The sequence below is a fragment of the Saccopteryx bilineata genome, chromosome X (assembly GCF_036850765.1).
Source record: "Saccopteryx bilineata isolate mSacBil1 chromosome X, mSacBil1_pri_phased_curated, whole genome shotgun sequence".
In the NCBI taxonomy this organism is placed as follows: Eukaryota; Metazoa; Chordata; class Mammalia; order Chiroptera; family Emballonuridae; genus Saccopteryx; species Saccopteryx bilineata.
The window spans coordinates 88,889,605-88,904,064 of record NC_089502.1 but is presented as its reverse complement, the minus strand read 5'-3'; the positions used below and the strand labels follow the sequence as shown (position 1 = coordinate 88,904,064).

The 14,460-nt window shown below is 42.4% G+C and overlaps 1 protein-coding gene across 1 annotated transcript; it reads left to right on the top strand.

The window, feature by feature from the left end:
• Positions 1–7,146: 7,146 nt before the first annotated feature.
• On the top strand, positions 7,147–8,221 carry LOC136317725 (melanoma-associated antigen 10-like). The gene is given in 4 exon segments (XM_066250495.1): positions 7,147–7,266; positions 7,269–7,627; positions 7,629–7,787; positions 7,789–8,221. Coding segments are annotated over 4 exon segments (1,071 nt in total).
• Positions 8,222–14,460: the final 6,239 nt, after the last annotated feature.

Here is a 14,460-nt window from a genome sequence, read left to right as displayed (position 1 = left end):
TGTTTCAAACACTCAATAAAATGGGTATAGAAGGAAAATATTTCAACATAATAAAGGCCTTATATGAAAAACCATCAGCTAATACCATACTAGGTGATGAAAAATTGAAAGCTTTTCCCTAAAATCAGAAACAAGACTATGCTGCCTACTCTCTCCACTTCTATTCAACATAGTGCTGGAAGTTTTAGCCAGAAAAATCAGACAAGAGAAAGAAATAAAGAGCATTCATATAAAAAAAGAAGAGGTATAGATTTCATTTTGATTGATGACATTGATCCTGTATAGAAAACCCCAAAGCCTCCACAGAAAGATTGTTAGATACTATAAACCAATACAATAAGGTAACAGGATACAAAATCAATAAACTGAAGTCTATTGCTTTCATATATGCCAACAATGAAATTTGGAAAAATGAACTAAAAAAAATAGTTTCATTTACAGTTGCAAGAACAACAAAAAATACCTAGGAATAAACTTAACAAAGAATGTAAAGTATCTATATACTGAAAACTACAAAGCATTATTAAAAGAAATTGAAAAAGACACAATGAATTGAAAAATATTCCATGTTCATCTATAGGAAGAATAAACATATTTAAAATGGTCATATTACCCAAAGCAATACACAAATTTAATGCAATTTCCATCAACATTCTAATGTCATTTTTTCAAAGAAATAGAAGAAAATATCACCAGGTTTGTATGTTACTACAAAAAAACCCTGAATTGGCAAAGTAATCTTAAGAATAAAGAACAAAGCCGGAGGCATTACAATACCTAATTCCAAATTATACAGCAGAGCTATGATAATCAAAACAGTATGCTATTGGCTGAAAAATAGACACACAAACCAATAGAACAGAATTGAAAACTCGTAAGTAAAACCAAATATATTTGGCCAAATTATCTTCGACAAAAGAGCCAAAACACCCAATGGGGAAAAAAAAGCCCCTTCAATAAATGGTGCTGGGAATATTGGAAAGCCACATAGATAAGAATGAAATTTGACTACAGTTTTTTACCCTGCACAAAAATTAATTCAAAATGGATCAAAGACCTAAACATAAGATCTGAAACAATAAATAACATAGAAGAAACTATAGGTACTAAGCTCATGGACATTGGCCACAGAGAACAATTTATGAATTTGACCCCAGAGGAAAAGGAAGTAAAGGCAAAAATAAATGAATGGGACTATATCAAATTAAAAAGCTTCTGCACAGCAAAAAAAAAAAAAAAACCCCAAAAACAAAAAACAAAACTGACCACAAATCAAATAGGCAGCCAACCAAATGAGAGATGATACTTGGAAACAGTAACTACGTTAAGTGGTTAATATCCAAAATACATAAAGAAATCACAAAACAGTGCAGCAGAGAAGCAAACAGTCCAATTAAAAAATGGGAAAAGGACCTGAACAGACACTTCTCCTAAGAAGACATGCAAATAGCTAACAGATAAAGATGTACATCTTCACTAGCTATTTGATAAATGCAAATCAAAATTACAATGAGATACCACCTCACACTTGTTAGATTAGCCATTATCAACATGACAGGTAATAACATATGTTGGAGAAGCTGTGGAAAAAAGGAAACTCTCCTTTTCCATTCACTGCCGGTGGGAATGCAAATTAGTAAAACCATTATGGAAGAAGTTAGGTGGTTCTTGAGTAAATTAAGAATAGAATTACCACATTACCTAGCAATCCCTCTACTGGTTATCTACCCCCCAAACTCGAAAACATTGCTATGTAAAGACACATGCAACCCCTATGTTCATCACAGCATTATTCACAGTGGTCAAGACATGGAAGCTATCAAAGTGTCCCTTGATAGAGGATTGGATAAAGAAGATGTGATACATATATACAATAAAATACTACTCAGCCATAAGAAATGATGAGATGGTGACATTTACAACAATGGACCTTGAGACCTTTAGACTGAATGAAATAAGTATATCAGAAAAAGCTAAGAACTGTGTGATTTCATACATAGGTGGAATACAAAACTGAGACTCATAGTGATGAGTACAGTATTTACCAAAGGGAGGGGGCTTTAAGGGAGGGATGGGAGTGTGGGGTGAGGAGAGGGTTTGGGGGAAGGATGTAAAGAGAGACAAATATAAGGTGATGGAAAATGATTTGATTTTGGGTGATGTGTATACCACACAATCAACTGTTGAAATGATGTGGAGATGTTAACCTGAAATCTATGTACTCTTGTTGATCAATGTTACCTTGTTAAACTTAATTTTCTAAATATAAAAAGTTAAAAAAAAAAACAAAAAGGAAACAAAAGAAGAAGTCTATAGCAAACACTTAAATATAAAATGTTAGAAGAATTCTCATTCATTAAAGCCAGGGACTGACAACACAATAATATATGCACTCTTGTTTATTGTTCTATCTGGAATGCATAGAGCTATGAATGTAAAATTATATGAGATACTGATATTGAAAAAAGATAATATTTGATGACATAATCTATAAATATTTTATTTATATTATCTATATTCAAAAATATACATATGTGGGCCCTGGCCAGTTGCTCAGTGGTAGAGCATCGGCCTGGAGTGCAGGAGTCCCAGGTTCAATTCCTGGCCAGGGCACACAGGAGAAGTGCTCATCTGCTTCTCCACCCCTCCCCCTCTCCTTCCTCTCTGTCTCTCTCTTCCCCTCCACCAGCCAAGGCTCCATTGGAGCAAAGTTGGCCTGGGTGCTGAGGATGGCTCTATGGCCTCTGCCTCAGGTGCTAGAATGGCTCTGGTTGCAACAGAGCAATGCCCCAGAGGGGAAAATCATTGCCCCCTGGTGGGCATGCTGGGTGGATCCCGGTCGGGCACATGCAGGAGTCTGACTGCCTTCCCGTTTCCAACTTCAGAAAAATACTATATATATATATATACACACACACACACACACACACACACACACACACACACACATGTGATATATTCAAATGAATAAGAGACTTCAGAAAAATATAATATGAAGAATTATTATTTTTTAACAATTGTTTTTATTTTATTTTTGAATAGCTACAATATGAAGAATTATTATAGCAAAATCAAGAACCTTGCCACCTAAAACAATAACTAGTTATTACATGTAATAGAAATCCTATTTAAAATGGCAACAAAGTTCAAAAATTAACTAAAAGGAATCTTAACAAAAATGTACAAGATATTAATGGAGGCAAATATAAAAGTTTGTTGGTAGATTCAGCTAAAATAATTCCCAAATAAATAGAACATTAAAAGCTATTTATTATCAGGGAACATAAAATTATAAAGATATAAATGCTCTTTAAAATATTTACAGATTTAGTTCCTTATCTGTGGATGCCAAGATGACTGTCAAGTTCAGACTGCTGACTTCCTCTTTCCAAATCAACCCTCAATAAGTATAGAAGGGGAGGGGGAATCAGCCAGAAACTCAAGACATATGAAATTTCTGGAAGAGATGAAAAACTGTGGTGAGCTGGTACTTTGTGTTTGGGGTAAGAGCATGGAAAGAAACGGGATGTTGGGAGGGGCTGTAGGTTGTATAGATACATGTAATAGGGTAGGAAGAAGGAAAAGTTTAAACTTCTGCCCTTACTTCTTGTGAAAATCTGAGGCAGGGCCTCAGAACACACATACCAGTAGCCCTGGAGGCATACCTCAGAGATATTGCAGGTTTGGTTCCAGATCACACAGTAAAGTGAATATTGCAATAAAGTGAATTGTAATCTTTATTCCAATGAAGGGTCTCATCTTCAATTTGTAAAGAAAAAATGTAATATCTGTGAAGCACAATAAAGTAAAACACAATAAAGCAAGATATACTTTATTGTAAGAGTATAGAAAAAATGGGATGATTGAGATAGGAGGGCTTCAAATTTAGTGTTAATTACTACCTAAAACCATTTTAGTTAGTGTGCTAAAAAAAAAAAAAAAAAAAAAAAAAAAAAAAAAGTAAGACCAGACTTGAATGCTCCTGGTTCACAAAGTTTCTTTTTGGTGTGTGCATGATAAACTTTTGCTAATTACTATTTTGGTTATTCATTGGTTTTACTTCTGTTATTCTTGAACTTTTTTGTTGTTGTTGTTAACTTCAGCCCGAGGGCCTGGTCTTTTTTTTATTCTTAATTTTAATGGGGTAACATTGATAAATCAGGGTACATATGTTCAGAGAAAACATCTCCAGGTTATTTTGTCATTTGATTATGCTGCATTCCCATCACCCAAAGTCCAATTGTCTTCTGTCGACATTGGATCATTTACAACAACATGGATGGACCTTGATAACATTATACTGAGCGAAATAAGTAAATCAGAAAAAACTAAGAACTATATGATTCCATACATATCTAAAATATTTTACAGAGTGATCCACACATTGTAAGTGTAAATATTCTTTCAGGAAATTATACATACTTGGCAGAGATATAAAATACTTTTTACTAGGAATGAAGGTTAAGAAAATAAAACACCAAAATGATAAACTTGACACAGCAGTCCCTCCCCAAATTCTATTGGTCAGCTTCTGTGTAGAAAATAAATCTTTTATAACAAAATGTTTCCAAAGTCTGTTGGTTAATGAAAAGACATTACTGGAAGATAACGTTCCTCTCTGACCCTCCCTTGCAGTCATGGGCACTGCAGCTTCCCATCTAGCACCGAGTCTGGGACCTGTAATCATCTGCAAGGGTTGCAGCTGGGCAAATGCTCAGAGCTGACAGATAGGTCAGCAGATCACAGCCAGCATTTATTCTAGGAACCAGGAGCTAAGATGGGGACCCACATGAATAGGAACTGAGGGAGTCTACCCTCCCAAGGGTTCCAAGGAATTCTGCTCCACTCCTGCTAACAGCCTGGAAGAATCCTGTGAAGAAATCAGGCAGAAAGCCCACCTCATTTCTGCCTGGGTTGGGTGGTTTCAGAGCAATGAGGACCTTGGCTAGAACCAGAGAGACTCAAATCAGCAAAAGGAAGAGTCCCAGATCCTATCTGGTGTCAAGGTGGGAATCTTGAAGAAGCATTGAAGGGACCTCCCAAACCAGAACCATAGGTGTTCCTGCTATACTCTGCCCGTACAGTCAGCCCCTGGAGACCCCAACTTTCTCTCAGGAAGCAGATATGCAGGCCTTAGGAAAGTGAAGCTTGGATAGAGGGGTGTGTCTTCAAATCACCAAAGAAATGATTTCCAGTAACTGCCAAGGGCCACGATAAGAAGGACCCTGAGGAAGTACTGAAGAGACTGGGGGTTTGCTACAAGGAGCAGATCTCAGATCGGCAGATGTCATGGGGAGGACCTGGCAGAGTCAAGGTGAGGACCCTGAGGGAGTACCGAGGGAACCTGGGACTTAGAACAGAATCAGCCCTGGGAGTCAATGCTGTGTCTTTTTCCTATCTCATCCAGATCTGAGAGATTTTGGAGGTTTAATATAAGGAGCGAGACTTCAGATAAGCAGAGGGCGGACTCAGGCCTCACGGGCAGCATTCTCTGACTTCCATATCTGAGTCTGAGAGACTCTGGGGATTTGGTATAAGAAGCAAGACTTCTGATCGGCAGAGTGTGGGCTCAGCACCTTCCAAATCAAGGTAGGACCCTAAGGGAGGACTTCGGGGAACCTAGACCCCACAGAAGTCCGCACTTCTTCTCGGCCCTGGGATTTCCAGAATAGCTTTTCTCTTGAGACTACCACTCCATTTGCTCTCAGGAATCTGAAAGAGGTGGGACCTTACACCAAGAGTGTGGCATTTGGCCAGCAGAGAGAGTGCACTGAGACACTACAAGGAATTAAGCTATTGACAGTGAGGAAGGAAAGAGAGGGAATTCTACTCCAGAACAAATTTGGGTCCCACAGAAATCCACCCCACTGCCACTTTTATTTCTGAGAGACACCGGGCAGGGCTTTTGACTGATAGTACCCTTATTGTCTGGGGTGATGAGCCTCAGGTAGGTGACAGACTTGGATTAAGAAGGCTACATTTATGTCACCAAGGAAGGGAGTTCCAGGCCCTGAGTTCTTTAAATGTTAGGACTCTGAGGGAAGACAAAGGTAGCCCTGATACCCAGAGCATAGGGAGCCTAACTGCTCCCTTGCTCCCAAGTCTTGCTCCCTTCCTCCCAAAACTCAGGATGACTGAGGAGAAACTCAAATCAGAATATATGGAATCCCAGCCCCATTTTGCCACTTTTTTTCTGCCATGAGAAGCAGTTAGTACATGGTGGTTATCTGTGGTGTCTCTCATGTCCTGCTTCAGTGTCTCATGAAGGTGAGATTTCAGTCTCAATGAAAGTGGCCTGAGGTCCACACAGGGAGTTATCTCAGACCCTGTAAGACATCAAGGTTAAGAATGAGAGGACTCCCCATCCCAGAACAGACAGACCTCATAGAGTTTGGCTATGTCTTGCTATCCCCCATGGGAAGTTGTGGGTAAACGTGACCAGATGTGGGACCCCCTCAAATTCTTCTGTTCAGTCTCAAGCCTGTGTAGCATTGTTCTGAGAGTTTTGCCTTAGACAGACAGAGGGGATGTCACAGGCCCTGCCAGGGGAAAGGTGAGAACCTTGAGTGAGCACAGAGGGACCATCGACCACAGAACAGTGGTGACCTCACAGACTCTGAACTTTCTCTTGACAGATCTGGAGGTCCATGGCTGTGCTTGCCTTCTGAATGCTGAGGTGCTCCCTTGTTTGCTGTTACAGGAGCTCCAGGAACCAGGAGGTAAAGGCCTTGGTCTGAGGCATGCAAACACAGGTCACAGAGCAGAGGAAGTCCAGGGAGTGCCAGCAGTCAAGGTAAGGTTCCTGCCCTGAATGTGTCCCCAGGGTCTCCCCCACACCAGAGTAGAGGAGACCCTACAGCACCTGACCTGACACCACCACACTGTCATCAGGTTGTGCTGACTGTACCTTGAAGAACCATATGACTTCCTCCTTCAGGATCTTAAGGGGCAGCCTGCTCAGGTAGAGAGATCCCAATGAGGCCTGTGAGTACCCCTAAAGGGGAGACCTGCAGGTCACCTTTGTCAGAACTGCCAAGGGTGTGCTTCCCAGATAAGGCAACTTACACTTCCTCTCTCCCTCAGGTCTGTGGGGCCCCATTTCCCACCTCCTACCCACAATCCTGTGGCTGCTTGAAAAGAGTCGTCATGCCTCGAGCTCCAAAGCACCAACACTACATGCTTAAGGAAGACCTTCCATTTGAAGGGGATGCACAGGGCCTTGTGGATGCACAGGTTTCCAAGAATGAAGAAGAGGATATTTCCCATTCTCCTCTACCTGCTTCTCCTCCATTCTTTCTTCTTTCCCATCCTCCTCCTCTTCCTCTTGCTATCCTCTGATTTCAAGTACCCCAAGTACCCCAGAGGAAGTTCATGCTGCTGCTGGGATGGAGAATTTTTCCCAGAACCCTCCAAGTGTGTGTTCTTCCTCTACTGCCCCTGTCACTCCATTATGCCAAGCTAGTAGCCAAGAAGAAGTGAGTCCAAGCACCATCCAGGCTCTGTCAGACACAGAGTCTCTGCCCAGATATGTGATTGATAACAAGGTAGTTGATTTGGTGGAGTTTCTGCTCCTGAAATATCGCACAAAGGAGCTGACTACAAAGGCAGAAATGCTGAGTAGTATCATCAGAGTACCAAAAGCACTTTTCTGTAATCTTGAGTGAAGCCTTGGAGTGCATGCTTCTGGTTTATGGCATTGACATGAAGGAATTGGATCCCACCAGCCACTCCTATGTCCTAGTCACAAACCTGGGCCTCACCTATGATGGGATGGTGGTGAGCAATGAGCAGTGTGCCCAAGACTGGCCTTCTGATATTCATCCTTAGTATAATCTTCATGGACAGTGATTGTGTTTCTGAAGATAAGATATGGGAAACATTAAATGTTATGGGGATGTATCCTGGGCAGGATCACTGTATATATGTGGAACCCAGGGAACTCATCACTAAAGATTGGGTGCAGCAACAGTATCTAGAGTACCAGCAGGTTCCAAACAGTCAGCCTGCATGCTATGAGTTCCTGTGGGGTCCCAGAGTCCATGCTGAAATGAGCAAGATGAAAGTCCTGAAGTTTTTAGCCCAGATCGATGGGAGTGACCCCAGATCCTTCCCACACTTGTATGAGGAGGCTTTGAAAGATGAGAAACAGAGATCCCAGGCCAGAATTGGCACCACAGATAATACTACTGTCATGGCCAGTAGCTCTTCCTGCCCTGAATGAAGTCCAAGGCAGATTCTTTAATTTGCCTTTTAAGAGAGAATTCAGTGATCTAAGTAGTGGAGGGCCAAACTGGAACTGAAGGAATCATAGTGAATAATATCTTTTTGGTTTTTTTTTCCATTGGTGTGACTTAGAAATGTATCTTCTTTTATTTTTTTGGTATTTTAAAATGTTACTTTAAGTAGAATATTTACTAGCTTCAGAATCTAAGTTTACAAATGACACAGGTCACACATTTATTGCTATTATCAAGATTAAGAGAAAGACTTTTGCTATTTTGTAAGACAAATAAGGAATTCTTATATATATTTTATCTGTAGTCTGTAATGAGATAACGTGGCATTGGAATAAGAATTCTTTTTGAAATGTAGAAGAACTTAGCAGTAAAATAGAGAAAAACAAAATAGCTAATTTTTGAATTCTTGCATCATTTTTAGTCTGTCATTCTGTAAAATTTAAATATATATATACACACACACATATATGGATTTTCTTAGCTTCTTCAAAAAGGTAAAAAAATAAATAATAATAAATAAAAATCTCTTCTCACTGGCTCATTTTTATCCTAAGCATTCACTGAACCTCTGCTATTTGGAAGATCCTGTGTTAGGAGTGGGGACACTAGTATAAGCAGGACATATCCACCCATAGAATTATGATATAGGAGCCACAGTCATATAAGAAAGGTGATGAGGTGTCCCCCTAAGTCCTCCAGGACAAGTAAAAGAAGAGGAGAGTCAGTGGAGCTCCAGGGAAGAGCACTCAATTAAAAATGGCCTGAGCTAAGGCAGTTTAGAGCTTTGGAAAATTGTGATTCCACTTGTGGAGGTTGATTATAATAAAGTTGAATGGTGGCAATGGCCTGACTGTTGTATGTTGTGCCAGACATATGGCCTGAGATAGCCAGAGTTGGCTCAATGAGAAGTCATTTTAATTAGATTATCTTTAATATAATTTGGGCGATTTTAAGCAATGTATAAATTTTTTTTTAAATATTTTATTTATTGATTTTTAGAGAGAGGGGAGAGAGAGAGAGAGAGAGGGAGAGAAAGGGGAGGAGCAGGAAGCATCAACTCCCATATGTGCCTTGACCAGGCAAGCCCAGGGTTTCGAACTGGCAACCTCAGTGTTCCAGGTCGACGCCTTATCCCACTGCGCCACCACAGGTCAGGCCGCAATGTATAAATTTTTGTTGGGAGTAAAATTAATGAAAAAAAAGGTTTGGATGGAAGAACAGCTGTGAAGAAAGGACAGACTTGGTCTTTGATTCAAATTTTAGGAACTTTGACTAGCATCCATCTGGGGAAGACTTCCCACACCCAAATTTAGAAATGTATCCTCTAAGAAGGAAGGAAAATATACTGAGTTTTATTTACAAAGCAGCATCTTTGATTGGTTTAGTATTTCGTGTACTATTAAGCTAAATATTCTCTGAGATGTACTAGATAACAACTGTGGACAAGTCCTGCTGGGGGTGAGGACAACAGAGATGCAAAGACCTGACTCTGGGGACCAGGTTCAGTGATGCAGATCCACTTTATTCAGGAAGTAAGCTAGCTTATATACATGGGTTCAGCCAATAGGGTGTTACAGCATGTCCTTCATAGCCAATGGCTGAAATGTTCAGGAAGGTGCATGGTTGGCGCGAAGTCACTTCCTTATAGCGGGCGAGCTCCCTTCCTGGGTATGCCCAGGAGGCTTCTGGGAGCTGGAATATCTCACAGCATTGCATCAGTCACAGCTGCTAGGAATGTGCTCTGTGCTCCACCCCTTCTCTTTTAATTAAGGCCAATTGGACTTGATGAATGACAGCTTACTGTTGTTGTAGCTTCTGAATGCTACGCATTATGCAAAGGAACCCTAGTAGAACTAAAATAACTATAATACCTATTATACTATATGCTAATAGATTAGCTGGATTAAACAATGAGGCAAGCTTCTGTAATGTTTGACTAGTTAGAAAATAGAATGGGGGTTCTTAAACAAGGGATTCCACCTAGGGGTCGGGATGTCATTTCCTTCCCATTGTGTTACAGAGACCTTCTAGGTGCCGTTAAACACAGTTCCATTTTGATTGTAAAAAATGTACATATGTCTATGCATGCCCCCTTCCCACAAAGGTCTCATCGTCCAAACACAGAACAGTTGGCTTGCCATAGGCTGTGTACTACATATGGTTGCATTTGTCTCTCAGCTTCCAAAACTGGAGGGTTCACAGGTGTTGGAGGCATCATTGATGGGGTCATCTTGGGACACTGGGAGTGGCTGTACGTTACTTCCTGGGATCCAAATTGGATGTGGGCTATTTTCTGGAAAAACTCAAGCATAATCTCTCCCTTGTGTTAGAAGAGGGTGTGGTCCCTGCTACTGAGCTGTGGCTGGGTCTTTCCACTGTACTAACGGCAATGGGTCGGTTGGCTATGAAGGCCTCCTGAATGTTTATAAGCGGGAGTTATCCTTCAGAATCAAAAGTTAAATAATTGAGAGTGAATACAGCACTGAGGAGCACTTCTCCGGGTGAGGCCCAGGGCATATCCCCTCTTTCTTTTTGAATTTGAAGCTTAATGTCTCTGTGTCACGGTTCTACAATGGCTTGTCCTTGGGGATTATAAGGAATGCCAAGGCAGTGTGTGATTTGCCATTGGGAACAAAAGGCTTTAAATTGGCTGCTGGTATAACAGGGCCCATTGTCAGTTTTAATTTCCCAAGGTACACCAAGGCAAAGCATGGCCTGTTGAAGGGCACGAATTGCATGTGTAGTGTTTTTTTCCTGCTAGGGCTGTGGCTGAGATGGCTCTGGAAAAGGTGTCTACTGCTACGTGTATGTAGCAGAGTTTGCCAAATTGGGGGACATGAATGACGTCTATTTGCCACATAGCATTAGGCTGTAAGCCTCGAGGGTTGACAGCCGGTGGTTGTAGGGGGCCTAAGAGTAATAAGGGTCCGCACTGTTTAACTGTTGCTGAACTAGTTTGTGTAGCTGTTAATGGCCACTATTCAACACAAATTGGTTGGTCGGTATCCCATGTAAGTTTGATGGGTTCTGGAGTTTTTAATTGAGCAGTGGCCTTTAGAATTGAGGGAGCTGGCTGGTAATAGAGACATGAAGTAAAGACAGCATATCCCATCCCCAAAGTGTATGTGACAATTCAGTCATAAATAAAGGACTGAAAATTCCAGTCACCCTGTCAGGATCTGTCCAATGGAGTGGCCGGATGGCTTGTTGGGCTAGTCATACTCCACTAAGTCCTTGTGCTAAGGGTCTGGGCCACATGGCCCAGCCTTCCTTTTTATCTTCCTCTCTGATTACAGAAACACTAGCATCAGAATCTATGAGCCCAAAGATGGAATGGCCCTCTACTCACAGGGTTAGAAAGGCCTTGTTCTGGGTTAAGGGTAAGGTCCAATAGACTCCTATGTGGAGTTGCTCTCTTACAGGTGGGGATGAGAGCTGCCCTGCTTCCCATTTAAAGGCTCTAGAGGCTTTCCATCTGAGGTGGTGGTTGAGCAACAATCTCAACTTCCAGTGAAATCCTTTTCTACAATGGGGGCACACAGAAGGTGGCTTTTTATCATTCTTTCCTTTCCTATTAGGGCACTGCCGTGTAAAATGTCTTGTGCCCTTGCATTCAAAGCAGGCTCCTTGTGTCAGTGGCTTCCCTGATGGGAGACACTCAACTGGGCTGCAAGAGTGGTAGCAAGGGCCACCACTGAGTTGCTGCCCACATCTTGGCAGGCAAGGACCCAATCATCTAGGGGTGCAGCTTTAATTGGCCCCATTGCCTGTCTACACTCTCCATTGGCGCCTTCCCACACCAATTCTTTAGTTAGAGCATCGACTGCATCAGTGTGCATAACTATGCTTTACAGCTTCTTGTACTCTTCCTAGAAAATCTGAAAATGGTTCATTGGGACCCTGAAGCAATTTGGAAAGCTTTTAGGACCTTCCATGAGCATTAGTTTGAGTAAATGCTTTAGTGGCACATAGGTGCACTTGATCAAAATACTGAGGGGGTCCGGTAGCCTGTACTGCAGGGGAAGTAAATTGCCCTTCTCCTTTGAGGACTTCCAGGGGGAGGTTAATACCAGCCCTTTGATTTCTTTCACCTATTATTTCACATTGCTCATTGTATAAAGCTTTCCATTGAATTAAGTCTTCCATGGTAAGGACTGCTTGGGCTAACGTTTTCCAATCATGGGGACAATTTAAATCAACACTGATATTTTCAAGTACTTGCTGAACATAGGGGGAATGAAGGCCATCTTCCAGGATAGCTTTTCTGAGAATAACAACTGTTTTTTGGTCATGTGGATACCATGCTTGCAGTCGTGCAGCGGTAGGGTTAATATTGACCGAAAAAAGGTGAGGGGGCTCTAGTCCTAATGCTGCACGAGAAATATCTCTTTGCTGACACATGGGGGCGTATAAGCTGGCCCATGGGTCTGTAGCAGGAACACATGTTGGAGAAAATGGCGTCCGAGAGGCTGGGGTGGGGCATTGAGCCTCGGCAGGGAATGTGGAAGTAGCGACTTCTGCTTTTCCCGGTGGCGAAGCTGATGGTGCAGTTAGCAATTTGGTTAGTTTTATTTCTGCACGCTCAGCCACAAACTCAGAGGATAAACTACTTTCCTCCTCAGTGGAGGGGGGAAAATAGGGAGGTAGGGGCTCCTCTGAAAGAGGAGTAGCCTGTAGGACCTTAGGGACTGGCAGATGGTCCCCAGCAGGAGCACCAGTCAAGCAGGCATTTGTTGCCAATAAGGAAGGAGTGAGGCTGAGAGGGAAGGCCCGTCCCTCATGTACCTCGGCCAAACGAATGCGTCAGAGAGCTTGGGCTCAAGTATCTGGGTCCCAGAGGGGCACGTCCTCAGTCCAGGGATTGAGACCAGAGAGAATCTCCCAGTAAGTACAGAGATCCTTTTCACAAACTTTAACTCACTTACTCTGCAATAGGGCATGCAGGGCTCGAGCCTGCGGGGCTCGAGAGTGGGGGAGAAGGTTTCCCATTGCAGAGGGTCACTCACCTGTCCCTTGGATGCTGGGTAGGTCCCTGCCCAATGTTGAGTGCCAGTTGTGGACAAGTCCTGCCGGGGGTGAAGGTGACAGAGACGCAAAGACCCGACTCTGGGGACCAGGTTCAGTGATGCAGATCCACTTTATTCAGGAAGTAAGCTAGCTTATATACATGGGTTCAGCCAATAGGGTATTACAGCGTGTTTCTCAAGGCCAATGGCTGAAAAGATCAGGGAGCTGCGTGGTTGGCGCTAAGTCACTTCCTTATAGCGGGCGAGCTCCCTTCCTGGGTATGCCCAGGAGGCTTCTGGGAGCTGGAGTATTCTCACAGCATTGCATCAGCCACAGCTGCTAGGAATGTGCTCTGCACTCCACCCCAAAACAACAACAAAACACTTCTAGAGTAGAAGAGTTAGGGCTTTTAAATATTATAATACTAGAAATAACAGCCATTTATCAAAGTTCCACTATATGCCAGGCACGGGATGAGGTGCTTTACATATACTCTACATTCTGCAGTCCTATAATGCAGGGCTTATCAAACTCATTCACTTCACAGGTAAAGAACCTGGGACACATAGGGCCTGGTAATTTTCCCAGGATCACATGGCTAGTAAGTGACAAGTGGAGATTAGATCCCTGGTCTGAATTCATCTAAAGTCCAAGCTATTTCCATCCATCCCAGACTGTGCCTGACCTTTTCACTCATAAATAATTTTCCTTTTCAGTACTTTATGATGTTTCTCAGGTGGCAAAAAGAGGCACCTTGTGGCCAAGATAGTAAAAACAGGCCTTAGGAAGGAAGTCAACAATGTGAATCAAACACAATATGGGGACTGTCTATGGGCTTTCTTTACTTTAGGGCCTCCTGCCCAAGTCCCAGGATTCCTTGAAAGCTGAGGTGCTGGCATTGTTGTCCAGTCTCAGCACTTTCCCACATGACAACACCCTTCCCCTGTTCTTCCCTTGTTCTTCCCCTTTGTGCCCTGTATAAATCTGAAACCTAGCTTGCTGACTAGCTTGTCACTATTACCTCCTCTGAAGGCCGTGCCCACTCACACTGGAGCATACCTAAATCTCCTGTCCCCCCTCCTTGACAGAGCATTTCTCCTCCCTGCTGAAGTCTTATTATCATCCAACACTTACCCTAGAACCCCCTTGATGGCAAAAGTCCTTTTAAATTTGAACAGTGACCTATAGATACTTGGCCATCCTGCTGGATGTTTAC